Genomic DNA, 15,192 nt, shown 5'->3' with positions numbered 1-15,192 from the left:
TACTCTAAGTTACATATTTTTTTATAAAGAAAATGATGTTTTCTACTTTCTTGTTTCCTACTAATAGTCTGATAGAGCCAAATTTGGCACATCAGCTAAAGATCAGAAAGGTGGATTGAATTCTTTTTGACACAGTATGAGTTTTGTCTTTTTTTTTTTAAAAAAAATATAATTTATAAGTACTTTTGAAATATTTAGTGAGTTTAAAAATATGTTTTGCTCTTAATGAATTGAAGATGTCAGAAGAAAAATATTAAATAGTGTTATTTATAGTACTTATATTGTGTGTATATACTAAAGTCAAAAGGAAAAGTATAGGGTACCAACATATTATCTGCCAACTTATTGCCAATAATGACTAATTATTATATTTTAAACACATATATAAAGAGACACATCTAAAAAATATATTTATAAAGACATTTCTATTAAATACAGCTATAAAAATACATTTTTATTAGACGCATCCACAAAGACACTTCTATTAAATACAGTTATAGATAAGAGTTGGCAGATGTTGGCAGAAATGCTGTTGGTAACGTAGCGAGATTGAAGTCAAAATAAGCAAATTTAAGTAAATCTCACATAAAGAATCAAAACTAAAAATAAGAAAGATCCAAGTGACTTATTTATGCAGTAATGTGTTTCTCCTTTTCTTTTCTTTTTTCTTTTAAGTGTGGAAATGGAGCAGCAAGAAAGTCACCATCCTGAGGATGAACCAATGGACTTGGATGTATCATTTTTGTTCTTGGCAACAAAATATCAATATCACTTCAATCAGTGTTAACTCCAGAGAGAAATCATCTTGAATATTAGCACCACATGTATTTAGAAATAACTTTGAAGGAAGCCTTCAAATTCATCCAATGAATCACTTCTTGACTAGTTTCAGCACATCACCAACAAGATGTAAAGAACCAGTCACAAGGACCTGTTGTATCATCAACCACACAATTTTGATCAGTTGGAAAATTGCAATCATTTGTAACAAGCGTAAATTACATTGACCGCTCCCTAAGATTCGGCGATATTAAAAATGGCACTCTTCGCTTTCCAAAAATATGCAGTGACTCGCTTTAATATTTGAAAGACATGACACTCCCTTACCCTAATATTGTGAGCTTCAAGATTTCAAGTATGGTGAAGACTCAGATGTTGTTGTCTTCATTTGAAGTTGATAGCTAAGAATTGTTAGATGATTTGATAAGTTTGACTAAATTACCATCTAATGATTTTTAATTATCAACTTCACATGAAGACAACTTCACGTGAGTTTTCACCTTCAAGTATAACAAAAAGTGATTTAAAAATGTGAGCTAAATGATGAGAATAACATAGAATAAAGCATATCAACTATCAAGGGAAACATTACATTAAATTCAAGTTCAGTCATTAAATTCTCTTATCTTATGATAATTCTCATTACTAATTTGTGTTACCTGAAAACGAACCGACTGATTTTGTTGCACTCTGTCTCTAAGCCATTTGAGAGCCACCGGCAATGACGGAAACACTGCGCTATGTTCACAATTACTAGCACTCATTTCCATATCTTCTTTTAGTTCTTCAGAGGCTACATCCGTAATTTTGCCTGCCAAGATGTAGTCATCATGCATAGATTAAATTTCCGATAATTTCATAAGCTTTGCATAAGATTTTCCCACAGTGGAGAAGAAAAAAGATTAACACCTTTGTTGACTTGCATAAGATTTTCCCACACTCTCTGGAGAGTTAACTGCCATGACAGATCAACATTCGAATCAATTGGTGCCATAGCCTGGGATCCAACTTTGTTATACACAGATACACTTGGAACAAAGAGGGCCTTCTTGAAGTAGACACCTAAAATTTCAATGGGAAAAAATTATGAATAGGTAAATAAATTTGCATTATTTTATTTATCCCTGATAAGACATAAATGTCTCGGAATGCTGCCACTTATTTGCTAAACATTGTTAGTCTCCGGAATTATTTCTACCAATATTGAATTAGTATTCTGACATTATTGTGAAACTGTGATGTTAGAAAATCTGTAAGATTATGGACTACTAACCATGATCAGCACATGTTTTCATCAAGCGAGGAAGAAGCAAATCCGGATCTCGTACAGTCAAGCAATTGAATAGCAATATCTGCAAGTAATTCAATGACTTAACCCAAAAATTTCCATGACAGCTTTTGCAGTCTTATTTCATGAGCTTTTAAATATTCGAACAAAAACCGGCTTTCATCTCCAACTTTAACTGCTAATTTCTGAACTTCTATGAAATGATATTCCAGGAATAGCTTTTATACCAAGATATAAAAGTTGGAATTCTACCTGAGTGGATTTTCTGTCGCCATGATGCATCTTCACTACTTCAAGTGAGAACTTCGAACTATCTGGTTGCCGATTAAACAAGGTTTGGTCCGGGTTGTATTCTTTAATGGCAAGAGAAAACCAACGTGCACATACTTCCATGCTTTCAGGACTATGAGCCCCGTCTAAAAAGAAGACAAGATCATTTGATCTATCATTATTGATGAGTTGATCAGGAACAATCTGAGCCCTTCCTTGCAAACTCGCACTTGTTAACCCTTTTACGAATTGCTCCGGCAAAGTGTTCTTCTTGCAGGTATATATGTACATGTGAGGCACTGAAGGAAAAGAAAAAGAAAGAGAAAGAAAGAAGGAAACAAAAGCACTACTTTAGAACTTACAGATTGCTCCAAATTAGTGTCTCCAAGATGGCCAGTCCTTTTCAGCCATGTCGAGCACAGTGCAACAGCAAGACCGGCATTCAGATATTGGTGCTCACCTTCAAGACCAAGTCTTAAACCATTTAGCAAACTCGGTTCTAATGGGGTTACAACTTGAAGGGGTACCTGCAGTTAAATATACCGTCTTTCAGATAGTCATTGACAAAGGGAAAATCGCATGAAGATGAAAGCACAACCTGATCAAATGAAGAATGTATATGATAAGATATGCATAACTCCTTTCCAAAACAATGCAAATATTCATAATGATGATCTGGATATAGCCACAACAAAGTAAATTAATGAACTTGTACATGTTCAATTGCTGCTGAACTCATCACATTGACACAAGATATTTCACTCTTAAAACAGAACGAACACATGGAACGTTGTATCATGTTACTTGATTTTTGAGGTGCCAATGTTGTTATACGATTATGCCTACTGATGAGTTATTTAGATTCTTTTCAGGAAGCTAAGAACAAAATAGCCTCATGAAAGAACACAATTACATTCAATTGAGAAGCCTTCTCCTCAAGCACACGCATTGCTTCGTCAGGCTGAGGCACCGTAAAAGCAGGGATTTGATCCTGCAGTGAGAAAAATAGAAAATATAAATTACAATTGATGGATTTAGAAAGACAGAGAATTCAAAAGGCATTCATATTCAAAACTAAGAGAAAATAGTTTAATCTAAACATACCTTAAATATACCAGCCTTCTCACCAGCAATTTCTCCAAGAGTATTCCCTGTTAATAGAATCCAATAGAAATAAACTGAATGAACAGCATCATTGGCGTCGCAACATCATGTTAGATATATTCTGAAAACTAACCAAGAATCTCCATGTGGTCATACCCTAGGGAAGTTATACCACAAACAACAGGTTCTCGAACCTGAAGGGTCAATGATACTACATGAGCTTGTTTCAAGATATGAAATATGTTGAGAACATCGATGGAAATATCAAGAGTCAACAATCAAACAGTCTTTTAATCTTGTAATAATATGGGGACAACAAATTTCACTCGAAATGAAAATAATACGTACCACATTTGTTGCATCATACTTTCCACCTAATCCAACCCCCCCCCTTCTTTTCTTTTTCCCAAAAAATGGGGTTGTATCTCTACCTACAAACTTGCATGGGAATTCAAAGCATAAATATCAAACCTGTTCTGCTGCAAATATCTTGAAGGCAAGTAAAGCAAGGAAGCGAAAATAAGGAGGCATTGGAATATTATCATCAGTTTTCTCCTGAGTACCACCAGAATAAGAAAACAGTTTTGTTAATATTATGAGCAAACATCTACAAATACAATAATTGGAAGTGTTCACTAAAGTAACCAGGCTTGCACACCATACATTACTGTTATAATACACCAGAATTGCAATTATTATGGCTTAATAAAGTGTTATAAACGTACCTTTAATCTATCATAACACCACCAGAAATATGCTAAAAACTTCTCTTTACAAATTTCCATACTGCGGGAGCAACAAGAATAATGTTAACGAATCAAAGAACTGCAGATATATTTTAATTAATGGCACCATATAATATAATATATTTCATTAGGCCTAAATTTAGCTAAAGAACAGAGGTAAAACTACGAGGCGATTTCAGTAGCTACTTTACTAAAAGAATAAATTTTTGTCACAAAACAAGTGCAGTTCAGAACTCAAGCTAAATGAGTGTGCACCCTTGACTAAGCAGCTGGAAACAAAATTTCAAATTACCTACTCCGAAAGATAATGAACTAAAAGATGATGCAACTTGATGGATGAAAAGTAGTAAAAGGAAATAAAATCAACAAATGAATGAAAGACTGACCCATCTAAACGAAATCTTTCTCGGATATCAATGAGGTGAGGAGAAGTGAAAAGGCCAGTGCGAAAGCCACAGTTACGTAATATAGATTCAGCAAAAGTACATGTAGATCCCTAAGCAACCAAAGTTCAAAAACAATTTCCATCACTAAAATAAGCATAGAATTACTAACTACAACATAATCAAAGTTTTAAGCGGAGATCCATAGCTACACTTTCTGTCTTAATTCTAATCTAACTTCACAAACTACCAAATCACATTTGAATTCACTTAAAGTTTTGAACTGAACCTCTTATGATAGCTTCATTTCCAAGCAACCACCTGAGTTAAGAGACAGTACCTTCCCTTTGGTGCCAGCAACATGGATAATCTTCATATTTGAAATAGCTTCCTCCAAATCAAGCATCTATAGGAATTGCACACCATTGTTAACATGAGCAATCTCAACAAAGCTAACCCAAAATTCTCTAACAAAACTCAGAAACTGTGTTACCTTTAGGTACTCAAAAAGATGACTAAACTGATCCCCCATATTGCTACTATCAGCACGAGTGCGCCTAGTGATTAAAGATGACAGAGCATCCAATGCTTCTTCATAAGGGGTCAAAGATGAAGCTTTTGGGGACCCATTTCCACCTTCTGCAAAACCCAAAATTAAAAATCAGATTTTTACTTAAGCTGAAGCATCCTAGATAGACGATTGGTTACGCGAAGATAGCAGAGAAAGGGACAAATGAGTTAAGGTGGAGTGGGAAAAAATGGAAGATGTGTTTGAGATTGAAGGATAAAAAGAAGTTATCTTTTTGTGGTATCTTTTAATTTGATTCCATTTATTTGGATTTTTGGTAAATTGCGGCTGTTTGACAGAAGAAGAGAGAAAACAATGAGTGAAGTCTCGAATCAGTTCTAAACTCATAGACCCTGAGCAAAATCAATTTCTTTTGGACTAATCTTTTGAAATTGATTTTACAAACTTTTTTCTTTTAGACCAAATTAATGTTTACTAGTTACAAACTCTTTGTGGACAATGTAATGAGATAAATCATAAGTTGGTCTCTCTCCTATTAGTAGCGTACATTAAAATAGTCTTTTAAATTTTAATTATATTTCTAAGTCCTTTTTTATTAATGAATTCATCATGTTGTTAGAAATTAAACATTATATACTTTTGTTAATTTCAGACTTTTTTAGTACAATTAATATCTCAAATACTATTTCAATCTTAAGATTACTTTAGAATTTAACTTCACTGTAATTGAAACTTAAAAAATGCAAATTCTCTTTAAATTTATTTTTAATTATCTCGGTGAATGGTGATTGTTAAAGGGAAAGATATGAAATGCATTAATTTTTGCACACTCACATATAGTCACATGTTTTATTCCTGTTAACTAATAAATGTATCAATTGAAAATTTTGTTTGGTAGTACATCAAGTGTGAATTTTCATCTTTATTAATGGAATATTTTTATGAGATCTAACAGCATAATATCATAGGGTATTTGAAAAGCCGTTGTTCCCGAATTCCTGTGATGCTGCTGTCTAATATTTAATGTTTCATCATTAAACACTTTCTGTCTCGTTAGGTCAGGACTGCAATGAAAGTGGCAACTTTTCTGTACTTGAACCATTCCATTTTTTCACGTTATGCTGTTGCCTTTTGGTTCTAATGGTTTTCAAATCCCACTAAATTCAATAAATTGGATTCCATAATTTCGGTTGGTTAAAACATTAGTTATGGCAGTAAACTATGTCAACCAATTATTAAATGCAACTATATCAAACAACTCATTTAGGTGGATACTACAATGAAGATGGCAAAAATATCTTCTTATGAAGATGCTTTGGTTAAAAGTGTAGTTTATTTATTTAGCCACACTTTAAACAAAAACAACATTTTTATAAATATCAAAATCTAACCATACAATCCATCATCCAAAGGTCAAAAAAAAATATACTCATATGAAGACAATTATATCATCTTCATTGTAGTATCCACCACTCATTTAACCTCCAACAGAATTCAATCAGCTACCATTATAATCAAATTTGGAAATTCGCAATTATTCGTCTTTTGTTAACCAAGTTGGTCTAACATAACAAAAATTAATTATGGCTAACATTATTATAAGCGTTATTGTTTAACTTGGTTAGACTTAATTCATAAAAAAACTTGAGATGAGCATTATTCTTGATAAAAACCTGGTACATCTGTTGAGCAGTTAAATTGTGTAGCTTTAAAATATTTCAATTGATTCATACATTATTTGCCATTATATGAGGTGATGGTCTATATCTCACGCACCTTAACAAAATATCTCACATTCTATGTACAAATAACAATTTCAAAATATCAAGCCTGCAAGCCATAGATAGCCCAACAAAGATTCCATTCCATTTTTGAAAAATTATCATCTCTGTACATATATTGAAAGCCCTCTCTCTCTTCCAGTAACAAGCAATTCAAACACCACCCTCTAAAAGCTAATACACAATCAAGAAGCCTATAATAAGACATACAATAATTGCCAATTTGTAAAAGAAATATCACAAAGGCAATCAGCAAAAACACAACAAAAAATGATTCAACTGTATTCACATCAATCATAGCATTTGTCTGAGCTGCTGGTTTTCTTTACGAAGAGACTTTACTTCTTTCATCAACTCAGCTTGGATTTCCAGAATGTCATTCATCTTGGTTGACATTTCCATCTGTCGAATTTGAGAATTAATAAAAAAGGGTTGGAAGAAATAAAAGAAAATCAAAATGACTGATTAACTCTAGAGGCAAACCTCTTGCAGATGGAACTGTCTTAAAATTTCGATATGAAGGTTTCTCATATCCTCGTGTATAGATTTCTGAAAGGAATCTAGAGTTTCTTCAAGAGTTCTTTGGAAGAGTTGAAGTGTGAATGATGATGCATGTCCATCTGACTGAGATGCTTTCGGTTGTGAGCTTATTCCCTATCATCAAATTTCATAACTCAATAAAGATAAGAAAACTAAAACAACTAATATAAATATGTATTAACATATTATCATACTGGGTTCGATGAATAATTTACAGTCAGAAGCACAGTAGCAGAAGATTCTACAATGAGAAAAATGTTCTAAAAGCACACATCAATACATGCAGTAGATGAAATCATCATATCTAATTATCTTGTATGCATAACTTACATTTGCAAGGGGAAGAGAGCCAGATTCTGTTGGAGCAGATATATCAGTCTTCATCAGCAAGGTATTTAGAAGTTCTTCTCTAGTTTCTGCACCCGATTTCTTAATCTTGGGTGAACCAGATACTCCATCACTGAATGCAGAGGTAGTGCTTATTCTTTCTGCATACGTAGAAAACCTCCGAGTAAAGGATGACATTTTGGGGGAATCAAGGATTCTCGGAGAATCGCTATTTGCCTGACCAAGGCTAGATTTTGTATTGATGGACAGAGGCAAAGAAGTAGGAAACATGTTATCAGAAAATCCCAGTGAAGTCTCTTGGCCTGTAGAGACATCCTTTGCACGTAAATTGGCAAAACTTAGGCTTGAACTTGTATAGGAACTGAGAGCTGATGATGAGGATGGATCATGTAATGAAGATAATGTTGACCCTGCACTTTGACTACCAGAAGCCAACATCCCCAAACGAGATGGAGCATTGACAGGCTGACGTACAAAAGCGTATTTATCAGATAACTTCTCACCACCCCAAGCTTCCGGAGGCGTGATAGAAGATGAATCTTCATTCTTTGAAGATGGAGGAGTAGTTGACCCGACAAGTGGAAAGGAAGGTTGAGTTATATCCTAGACAAAATTAGTTTGCAATATGATCAGTCAAACTAGGATAATCTACCAGGCAAAAGCTAATATTAAATCGAACTTCCCTGTGGACTGAGTAAGTGCAACAACGAATTAAAGTCAGACAACAATTTATGAACCACTTTATAACACAACTAATTGATATTCTTACATAGTAGAATTTCATTATTTTCTTATGAATTCCGGGGGGAGAGAGAGATAGAGAGAGGTGCGAATAAAGACTGAATATTAGTATGATCTGATGTGACTGAGAAAGATAATGTGTTAAATAGACAAAATCCTAAGTCATATTTATCATAGTACTATACTCTTAATCCTAGCTAAATACGAAAAATCATAAAATTAAAATAGATATTAGAATTGATTCTATGCTATCATCACAGATACGTTTTGATATTCTAGGATATGTTATATTATATGATAATTGATATCTTATTGTCTTCTTTATTTCAAAGAAAATAATTACAATCTTGCCTTTTTTCCCCCTCAACAAACCAAGTTCTTCCGTTGCATGTTAGCAAATTTAAGTGCTAGTGTGCTACACATTAACAAGTTCACTGATGGCATGGAAGATGGAAGGCAGATTTTAAATAAAGATATGTTGGACCGTGAATTGAAAGTATATAGATTAGTGGAGCAGTTAAATTCAAAATAAGGGCAATGAGAGAAACGAACCTGCTTGGCAGTTGAGGCAGATTTCCAATCTAATATTGGATGATCACTAATTCCTTCCTCTGAATTTGGAAATTTTCGACTGGACGATGGAAACAGTGACGATGAAGGTTTCTTATCTCCAAATGGGCCATCCTTCTTTGATCCATTGTCATCCCATAGTGAAGATGCTATTGGCTGAACATCCACAAGTGGGGAGAATACCTCCATGTCATCCTTGAAGTTATAACTAGAGCGTGTAGCTTGCAACCTTGACAGGTGTCCACCTGGCCATAAAGGGTTTCGTAGTGGTGTTTCTTCTGCCGTAGATGAATTCAGTATGCTTGATGTGAATCCACCGCTGGATGCTGTAAATGATGATGTGTCAATGGAAGCACTCAAACGACTTGGATTCCTTGTACTGGACACTGATGTTGACAGAGAAACACTCGACGCAGTTGCAGAAGGTAAAGGATCAGGCATAAGGATTGAATCTTCAACTGCATCTCCCACAAGAGCAGTCTCAGCAGAGCAATTTTCATTAACAATAACTGGTTTTGACCTTTGCCAGCACAAGCTTGTCACAGCCTGTTGCATGCCATAATAATTTAGAAGAAAAAGATGACACTAAGTTTCTGAAAATAAACCAGAGAGCAAAAATCAGGAGATCAATGCTTTTAAAAGATTTCTATATTTTGATCATTTCTATATTCTTGAATGACCAAGGAACATGGGAGCACCTTAGGACATCATTAAAAGACTCCCATTATTTAAAAGGTTTTTCAATTTGCATTTTTCCGTAAACATACAGACACGTTATTTGACAGATCATGAGTATATTTAGCATAGATAAGGTCACTTGTTAACCCAGATCATCGCATTAGGGAATTAAAAGAAAAGGCACAAATAAATCCATCTAGTATAGAACATTATTCATATTGCCTAACTTGCCTCATTCAGGATTGAGACAAAACTCTATATGTAAATTGGAAAGCTTATACTAGCTTAAATAGTCCCATTAGTCCATGTCAGCATAAGATGAAAAATGCATCAGCAGCACCCAAGTGCTTGCACTTCCTTAAGTCAATCTTATCGTCAGGTGAGATCTAACAAAAAGCTTAAATGGATTAAAACCAGCAGATGTAGATGAGGCAAAAGATTACCTCTGAACTACCATAAGCATGAAGAACAACAAAAGGTTGTGGTTTTCCACGAACGTCATAGAATGCCACTCGGCCATTGCTAGTTCCAGCAGCCAGCATCCAACCATCATCTCTATAGGCCAATGAGGAGAAAGGTGCTTCATGGGAAATGCAAGATGAGGGTTTTCTAGAACTGGAGTCATAAGTATATAACTTTTTGTCAAGACCCACACTAGCAAAGATCTGTCAAAGAGAGAAATATGTCAAAAAGCAAGATCATCCCAAGTTCAAGACATAAAAGAAAGGCAACAGTTTCACTGTATATATCATACAAAATTAAAACAAGCCATGAAAAATGAAACCTTGTCGTTGGATGGAGAGAAGCTAATACCAGCAGTTGGAGCAGAATGCTGCTTCATCCACGAAACCTTTTTTCCCCCAAAACAAAGGGTAAAAGAAGCATAAAATGAATATGATCAATTCAAATAGATCCATTTGAAATATAATAAGAAATAAGAAAGAAAGAACTTGCTACAGAAGACGGTAACTCTGTGAACGACAACAATATTAAGCTGTTGACTAAGACATGATTTAGAAGATCATATAAGAGTGCATGAGTATGTTATTCTCTAAGACTGTCTAAATAGACTGCACCTTCAATTGTAAACCAAGAAAAATGGCTATTCATATATATATTTACAGCATGCTATACAATTACGACACATGTCATACCTTAGGGCTACGACCAGTAGTATCCCACAAATGGACTGTCCCATCATCACCAGCCGTGACTAGAAGGTGACGACTAACTCGTGAATAATCAAGAACTCTCAACATCTGGTCTTAACATTTTAAAGAAGAGAGATTAGTCTGCAAACATTGATGCAATTCCAAACACTAAGGACATAGAAGCTTCAACAAAGCAGAGAAACCTGTTGATCGGGATCTTTGAGTTCAGCAGCCCTTGCCCCAGAGGCAAGGTTATGAAGTATAAGGTCCCCACTAAGGCTGATAGAAGCCAAATGTTCATCTTTACAGTTGTACATTACACCTGTGATAGCATTAGTATGACCCCGCAGCCATTTGATACAGCGTTTCTTTTGCAGATCCCATATCCTTACAACTTGGCCACTTCCTCCAGAACAAATATATCTGGATGCCTTATTACTGAAGCAGATAGCCGATATAGACTCCTGGTTTAAAAATTAAAGGGGGAATATCAGCATGATAAAACCCCAACAGAACCAAATGAACATGCTTGATTCAAATCAAGTTACTATCAGGACCAAAACAGACAAAAGGGAGCAACCATATAATAGTAGCAAATAAATTAATATAAACCAAATACTGTATGCATCTAAGTAAGCCTAGATGCAATACAATACAACACAGACAATCTACAGTCTTGCTCACCTCGATCTTAAAGAAATTTAGAATAGATACACCAAATAAGGAACACAAGTATCTTACGAAGATGCCTCACTGCCTTTGTCATTCTTTTCATTCTTTTTATTTTCTAAAAATGCAACAAAGGGCAAGTTCAGACAAGGTAGTCTTTCCCCTGATTCATGAATCTTTTTTATCAAAGTTTCCGTTGATTTTAACATTCCACCTAACGGGTCGTTTTACTCTTAGTTATCAATGTGTCCGATGCACAAGCATAACATGACTGATATATTTAATTCTAAGGGACTACATTATAGTTTCCCGCATTGATAAATGCATGGACAAATTTAGGACTTAGGAGTCTGCTCTCTCAACCTCAGGAACTATAATGAGGATTTAAACACAAGGGCAAAGTTGGTTCTCAGTGTTATGCATATATGGGAATTACATTCTCTAAGCCCTTAACAGAAGAAGATTACCTCAATGTTATCTCCACTATCAGTGCCAGAAATGGGAATGGTCCCCATGCTTTGCCCATTCTTCCTCCACAACGAGATCTTCTTATCATCCCCAGCACTTGCCACAACCAAATCTGCAAACAAAAGACCAAAATTCACTCAGAAACAAAAATCCCCTCAATTCTATTGAATCTTGAAATTTATATGCAAACCTGCGCAAGCAGAATCAGAAAAGGTTCTAAATTTTTTTATGAGAGAATTTTAGGGACTCACTGGTGTGGTTCCACTTCACAGAATTGACTTGTGAACCGGGAGAAGGGATGTAGCTGAGGGTGCAAGGGTCGCCGGGCTTCACGGAGCAGTCGAACAGCTTCACGGTGTCGCCGCCGCTCGCCGCCAGCAACGACGCCATTTCACGGATCCGCCCCCCCAAAAAAAGTGAAAATAAAAAACCGTTGCTTTTCTGGTCACTGTATTTTGTTAAGAGGCTTTTCTGATTTCTTTGAAGGGTTTTTCCGTTTTGGGGGGGGAAATGGGTGGGATTTATGTTTGTTTTGCGATTTGGATTTGGAAATGGTGAACCCTACAGAGAGCGAGGAGAGAGAAGTTGAAGAGAGAAAAAGGAAGGAAAAATTTGAACGACAAATAAATAGAAAGTGAGCGCCTTTTATATTGTGGTTTCCACTATTTGCGACTCTCAAGTGTTGCCTTTGCTTCAAACTTCAAAAAATAATTGATATGTGTAAATTTAAAATGGAATAACTAATTAAAATGAATAAAAACTAAAGATAATGACACAACCAAAGTTGATGGAAATATATATATATTTAGTATATATATATTAAGTGTAAAACGTATTTTTCTAATCATTTAACCTACAATATGTGACGATGGAAATTTTGACTTATAAAATTTTTATGTTCAATTTACAGTAATATTAAACTTTAGAATTATGATCATTTTTTATTGAAACACAATGTCAGAAAGAGTTGAGTAACATTTGCTTTTATATATATATAAAGGTGGATCTCCATTACTTTAGGAGATCGATGTTACAACACATTTTAGTTATCCTTATTGATCACCTTATCAGGTGAGATTTAAAGGGTTCGAACAGAATTTGGTATTATAATATTGAGTCTTTTTTTCATTATGAAAAATTTTCGAAGATTCAATCCGTACCATATTCTGATGAGTAGGATTCTCTAAAAACAGAGACAAGTTCATAGTATACTTAATTACACTGAATAAGGAAGAAGGAAATAACACTAGCTAAGCTTTTAGATAGAGAATGGAGATTTAGAACATTTTGTAAGAAAAAGTGGATATATTACAATGTTCGCTGAGATTTGAATACGATTGAAGTGAGCTCCTCTTTTTATAGAGGTCTCTGAAGGACAACAATATTTTACAGAATTTAAGTAAGCCTATTAAACAATGCCAGCCGAAAGATAAGGATAAGCCTTATCTCTTTCTGACTTTACCTAGACAAGTGACAGAGATCACTTTATTTTAGTGCACTTAATAATTGTACATAGTGGGGCATTTGTTTTAATAAATGGACGGCTAAAAATAGTCTTCTAGAAAGGTCTCATCACCGTCTGAGAAGGATGATATCTCATCACAAGCCAAGTTGACTGCTCTAAAGTCTATATCCGGGTCTTGTAAATAGGTAAGTGGATCCTCAGTATTCGCTTCATTAGGATCTTGGCCATCTTGTAAATATGGGTCATATATGTCTGAATTTGGGCCTTCAGCATCATTTGGTATCCCTGCATCGATTATGGTTGGGCTTGGTGGCAAGGCTTATACTCTAGAACTTAGATCTTCAGAATTTAGATCTTTATTATTTGGGAGATGTCTGGATGTGCTAAGTTTGATCAGGAAAGTTCTGCCTTGATCTTGGAGTGTAAAAAGAGTACTGTCCAAATTGATTAATTATCCCTGAGGCTATGAATCTGGACTAAAATTCTTGGAGTGTAATTGGCGGAACATCTGATCTGAATGAGAGTCCTTCAATTACATCTTTATCTCCATATATTCTAGGTTGCCAAAGTTGACAAAAGTATTTGGTTAAGGCATTCAAGATTGACTTTTCATTTGTAGGCCATATGGTAGAGTATCCAACAATATCAATCCTGTTCATGGTGTGTGGGTTACCACCAGTGAAATAACTTCTCTGTAAGGTGACAAAACAACAGAATTTTTGTTTTGCCTGGGAAGGTTTGTCCCACAGTTGATGGCGGTCAAGCATGTTGTATAACATTCCTCTTTATGCGTCAAGTAAAGCATACATAGAGAATAATCGAACCAAATAGGATTGCGCTTGAGTGCTATTACACAAGATATGGTATATGGGGAAGATTGGCACTATGATGGAACATGTAAATATGGAAGACAGAGTCCAGATATACCACATCATTTCTTCTAGTATAGGTCCCTGGATTATTGGGATAGTGCAGAAAGGAGTGTCCATGTTGAAGTACCTAGAGTTCGGATGGATTTGGGTTATGACAAGAAGCTGGTGTAGCCAGTGGAACATGGTTTGTCTGGCTAGGCAATCTATTTGAAACTCTGTTTGGGGTCTTGCTTTGAGAGAAAAATGGCCAATCTTTCTTCTGTATGAGTTTCTGTGAAGTGGACAATCAGAAAATAGAATGGTGTATGGAGAATTGTGTGTATTCGTGGTGCAAATGTAAAAGACTAGTTTTGGGATTGGTTCTTTGGTAGGTCTAGATAGGAAATCATCAAGTGTGTTTTGGTGTCGCTTTATGTGTTTTACCTTAAATTTATAACGAAAAAATCAGCCTTTCCATCGCAAAAGTTGAAAGTCTGGCAGGATCTTTTTCTTGATTTCCAGCATTGATGGGAGAGAGGTGTTATCCATCTCCACAGTAAAATGATAAGAATTGAAGTGGAAATTGAATTTTTCTATCCCACGTTTAACAGCAAGGATTTCTTTGTAAGAGGCATGATAGTGTTTTTCTAATTCTTTGAACTGTCTGCTAGCATGCGCACATCCATCAAAGATTATGTTGAAAGAACAAGTGGCTCTCTACACAAAGAGATTATGTGGTAGAACAAGTGGCTGAACTCAGAAACCGGCTCTCTACACAAGCTTTTCAACTTGACCAAGAACTCAAAACCTATATTGACAATAGGTATTTT

The 15,192-nt window shown here is 35.1% G+C and overlaps 2 protein-coding genes across 2 annotated transcripts; both read right to left on the bottom strand.

The window, feature by feature from the left end:
* Positions 1-561: 561 nt before the first annotated feature.
* On the bottom strand, positions 562-5,231 carry LOC107457750 (folylpolyglutamate synthase). Its single transcript, XM_021127449.2, is given in 15 exon segments — positions 562-931; positions 1,440-1,591; positions 1,690-1,842; positions 2,054-2,132; positions 2,321-2,605; positions 2,701-2,865; positions 3,252-3,329; positions 3,443-3,489; positions 3,576-3,636; positions 3,791-3,833; positions 3,882-3,997; positions 4,168-4,228; positions 4,575-4,684; positions 4,912-4,977; positions 5,065-5,231. Coding segments are annotated over 15 exon segments (1,515 nt in total). The 5' UTR covers positions 5,104-5,231; the 3' UTR covers positions 562-871.
* Positions 5,232-6,927: 1,696 nt separating this feature from the next.
* LOC107457769 (protein NEDD1) lies at positions 6,928-12,652 on the bottom strand. Its single transcript, XM_016075942.3, has 10 exons — positions 12,298-12,652; positions 12,046-12,158; positions 11,113-11,373; positions 10,913-11,017; positions 10,543-10,608; positions 10,202-10,423; positions 9,063-9,626; positions 7,752-8,372; positions 7,365-7,535; positions 6,928-7,283 (listed from the first exon to the last, which is right to left on the bottom strand). The coding sequence occupies exons 1-10, from the start codon at positions 12,434-12,436 to the stop codon at positions 7,176-7,178; spliced, it is 2,370 nt and encodes a 789-aa protein (XP_015931428.1). The 5' UTR covers positions 12,437-12,652; the 3' UTR covers positions 6,928-7,175.
* Positions 12,653-15,192: the final 2,540 nt, after the last annotated feature.

Source organism: Arachis duranensis, chromosome 7, assembly GCF_000817695.3.
Source record: "Arachis duranensis cultivar V14167 chromosome 7, aradu.V14167.gnm2.J7QH, whole genome shotgun sequence".
Lineage (NCBI taxonomy): Eukaryota > Viridiplantae > Streptophyta > Magnoliopsida > Fabales > Fabaceae > Arachis > Arachis duranensis.
Note: the sequence above shows the minus strand (reverse complement) of the source record. Positions and strands in the feature narration are given on the sequence as shown.

What these genes read in the sequence shown, in the direction of transcription:
- LOC107457769 (XM_016075942.3), bottom strand. Translation starts at nt 12,436, where the DNA reads ATGGCGTCGTTGCTGGCGGCGAGCGGCGGCGACACCGTGAAGCTGTTC. An exon ending in ATGCTTATGGTAGTTCAGAG is followed by an intron (nt 9,627 to 10,201) that starts GTAATCTTTTGC and finishes GGCATGCAACAG; the next exon opens with GCTGTGACAAGCTTGTGCTG. An exon ending in GCTCTCTTCCCCTTGCAAAT is followed by an intron (nt 7,536 to 7,751) that starts GTAAGTTATGCA and finishes ATTTGATGATAG; the next exon opens with GGAATAAGCTCACAACCGAA.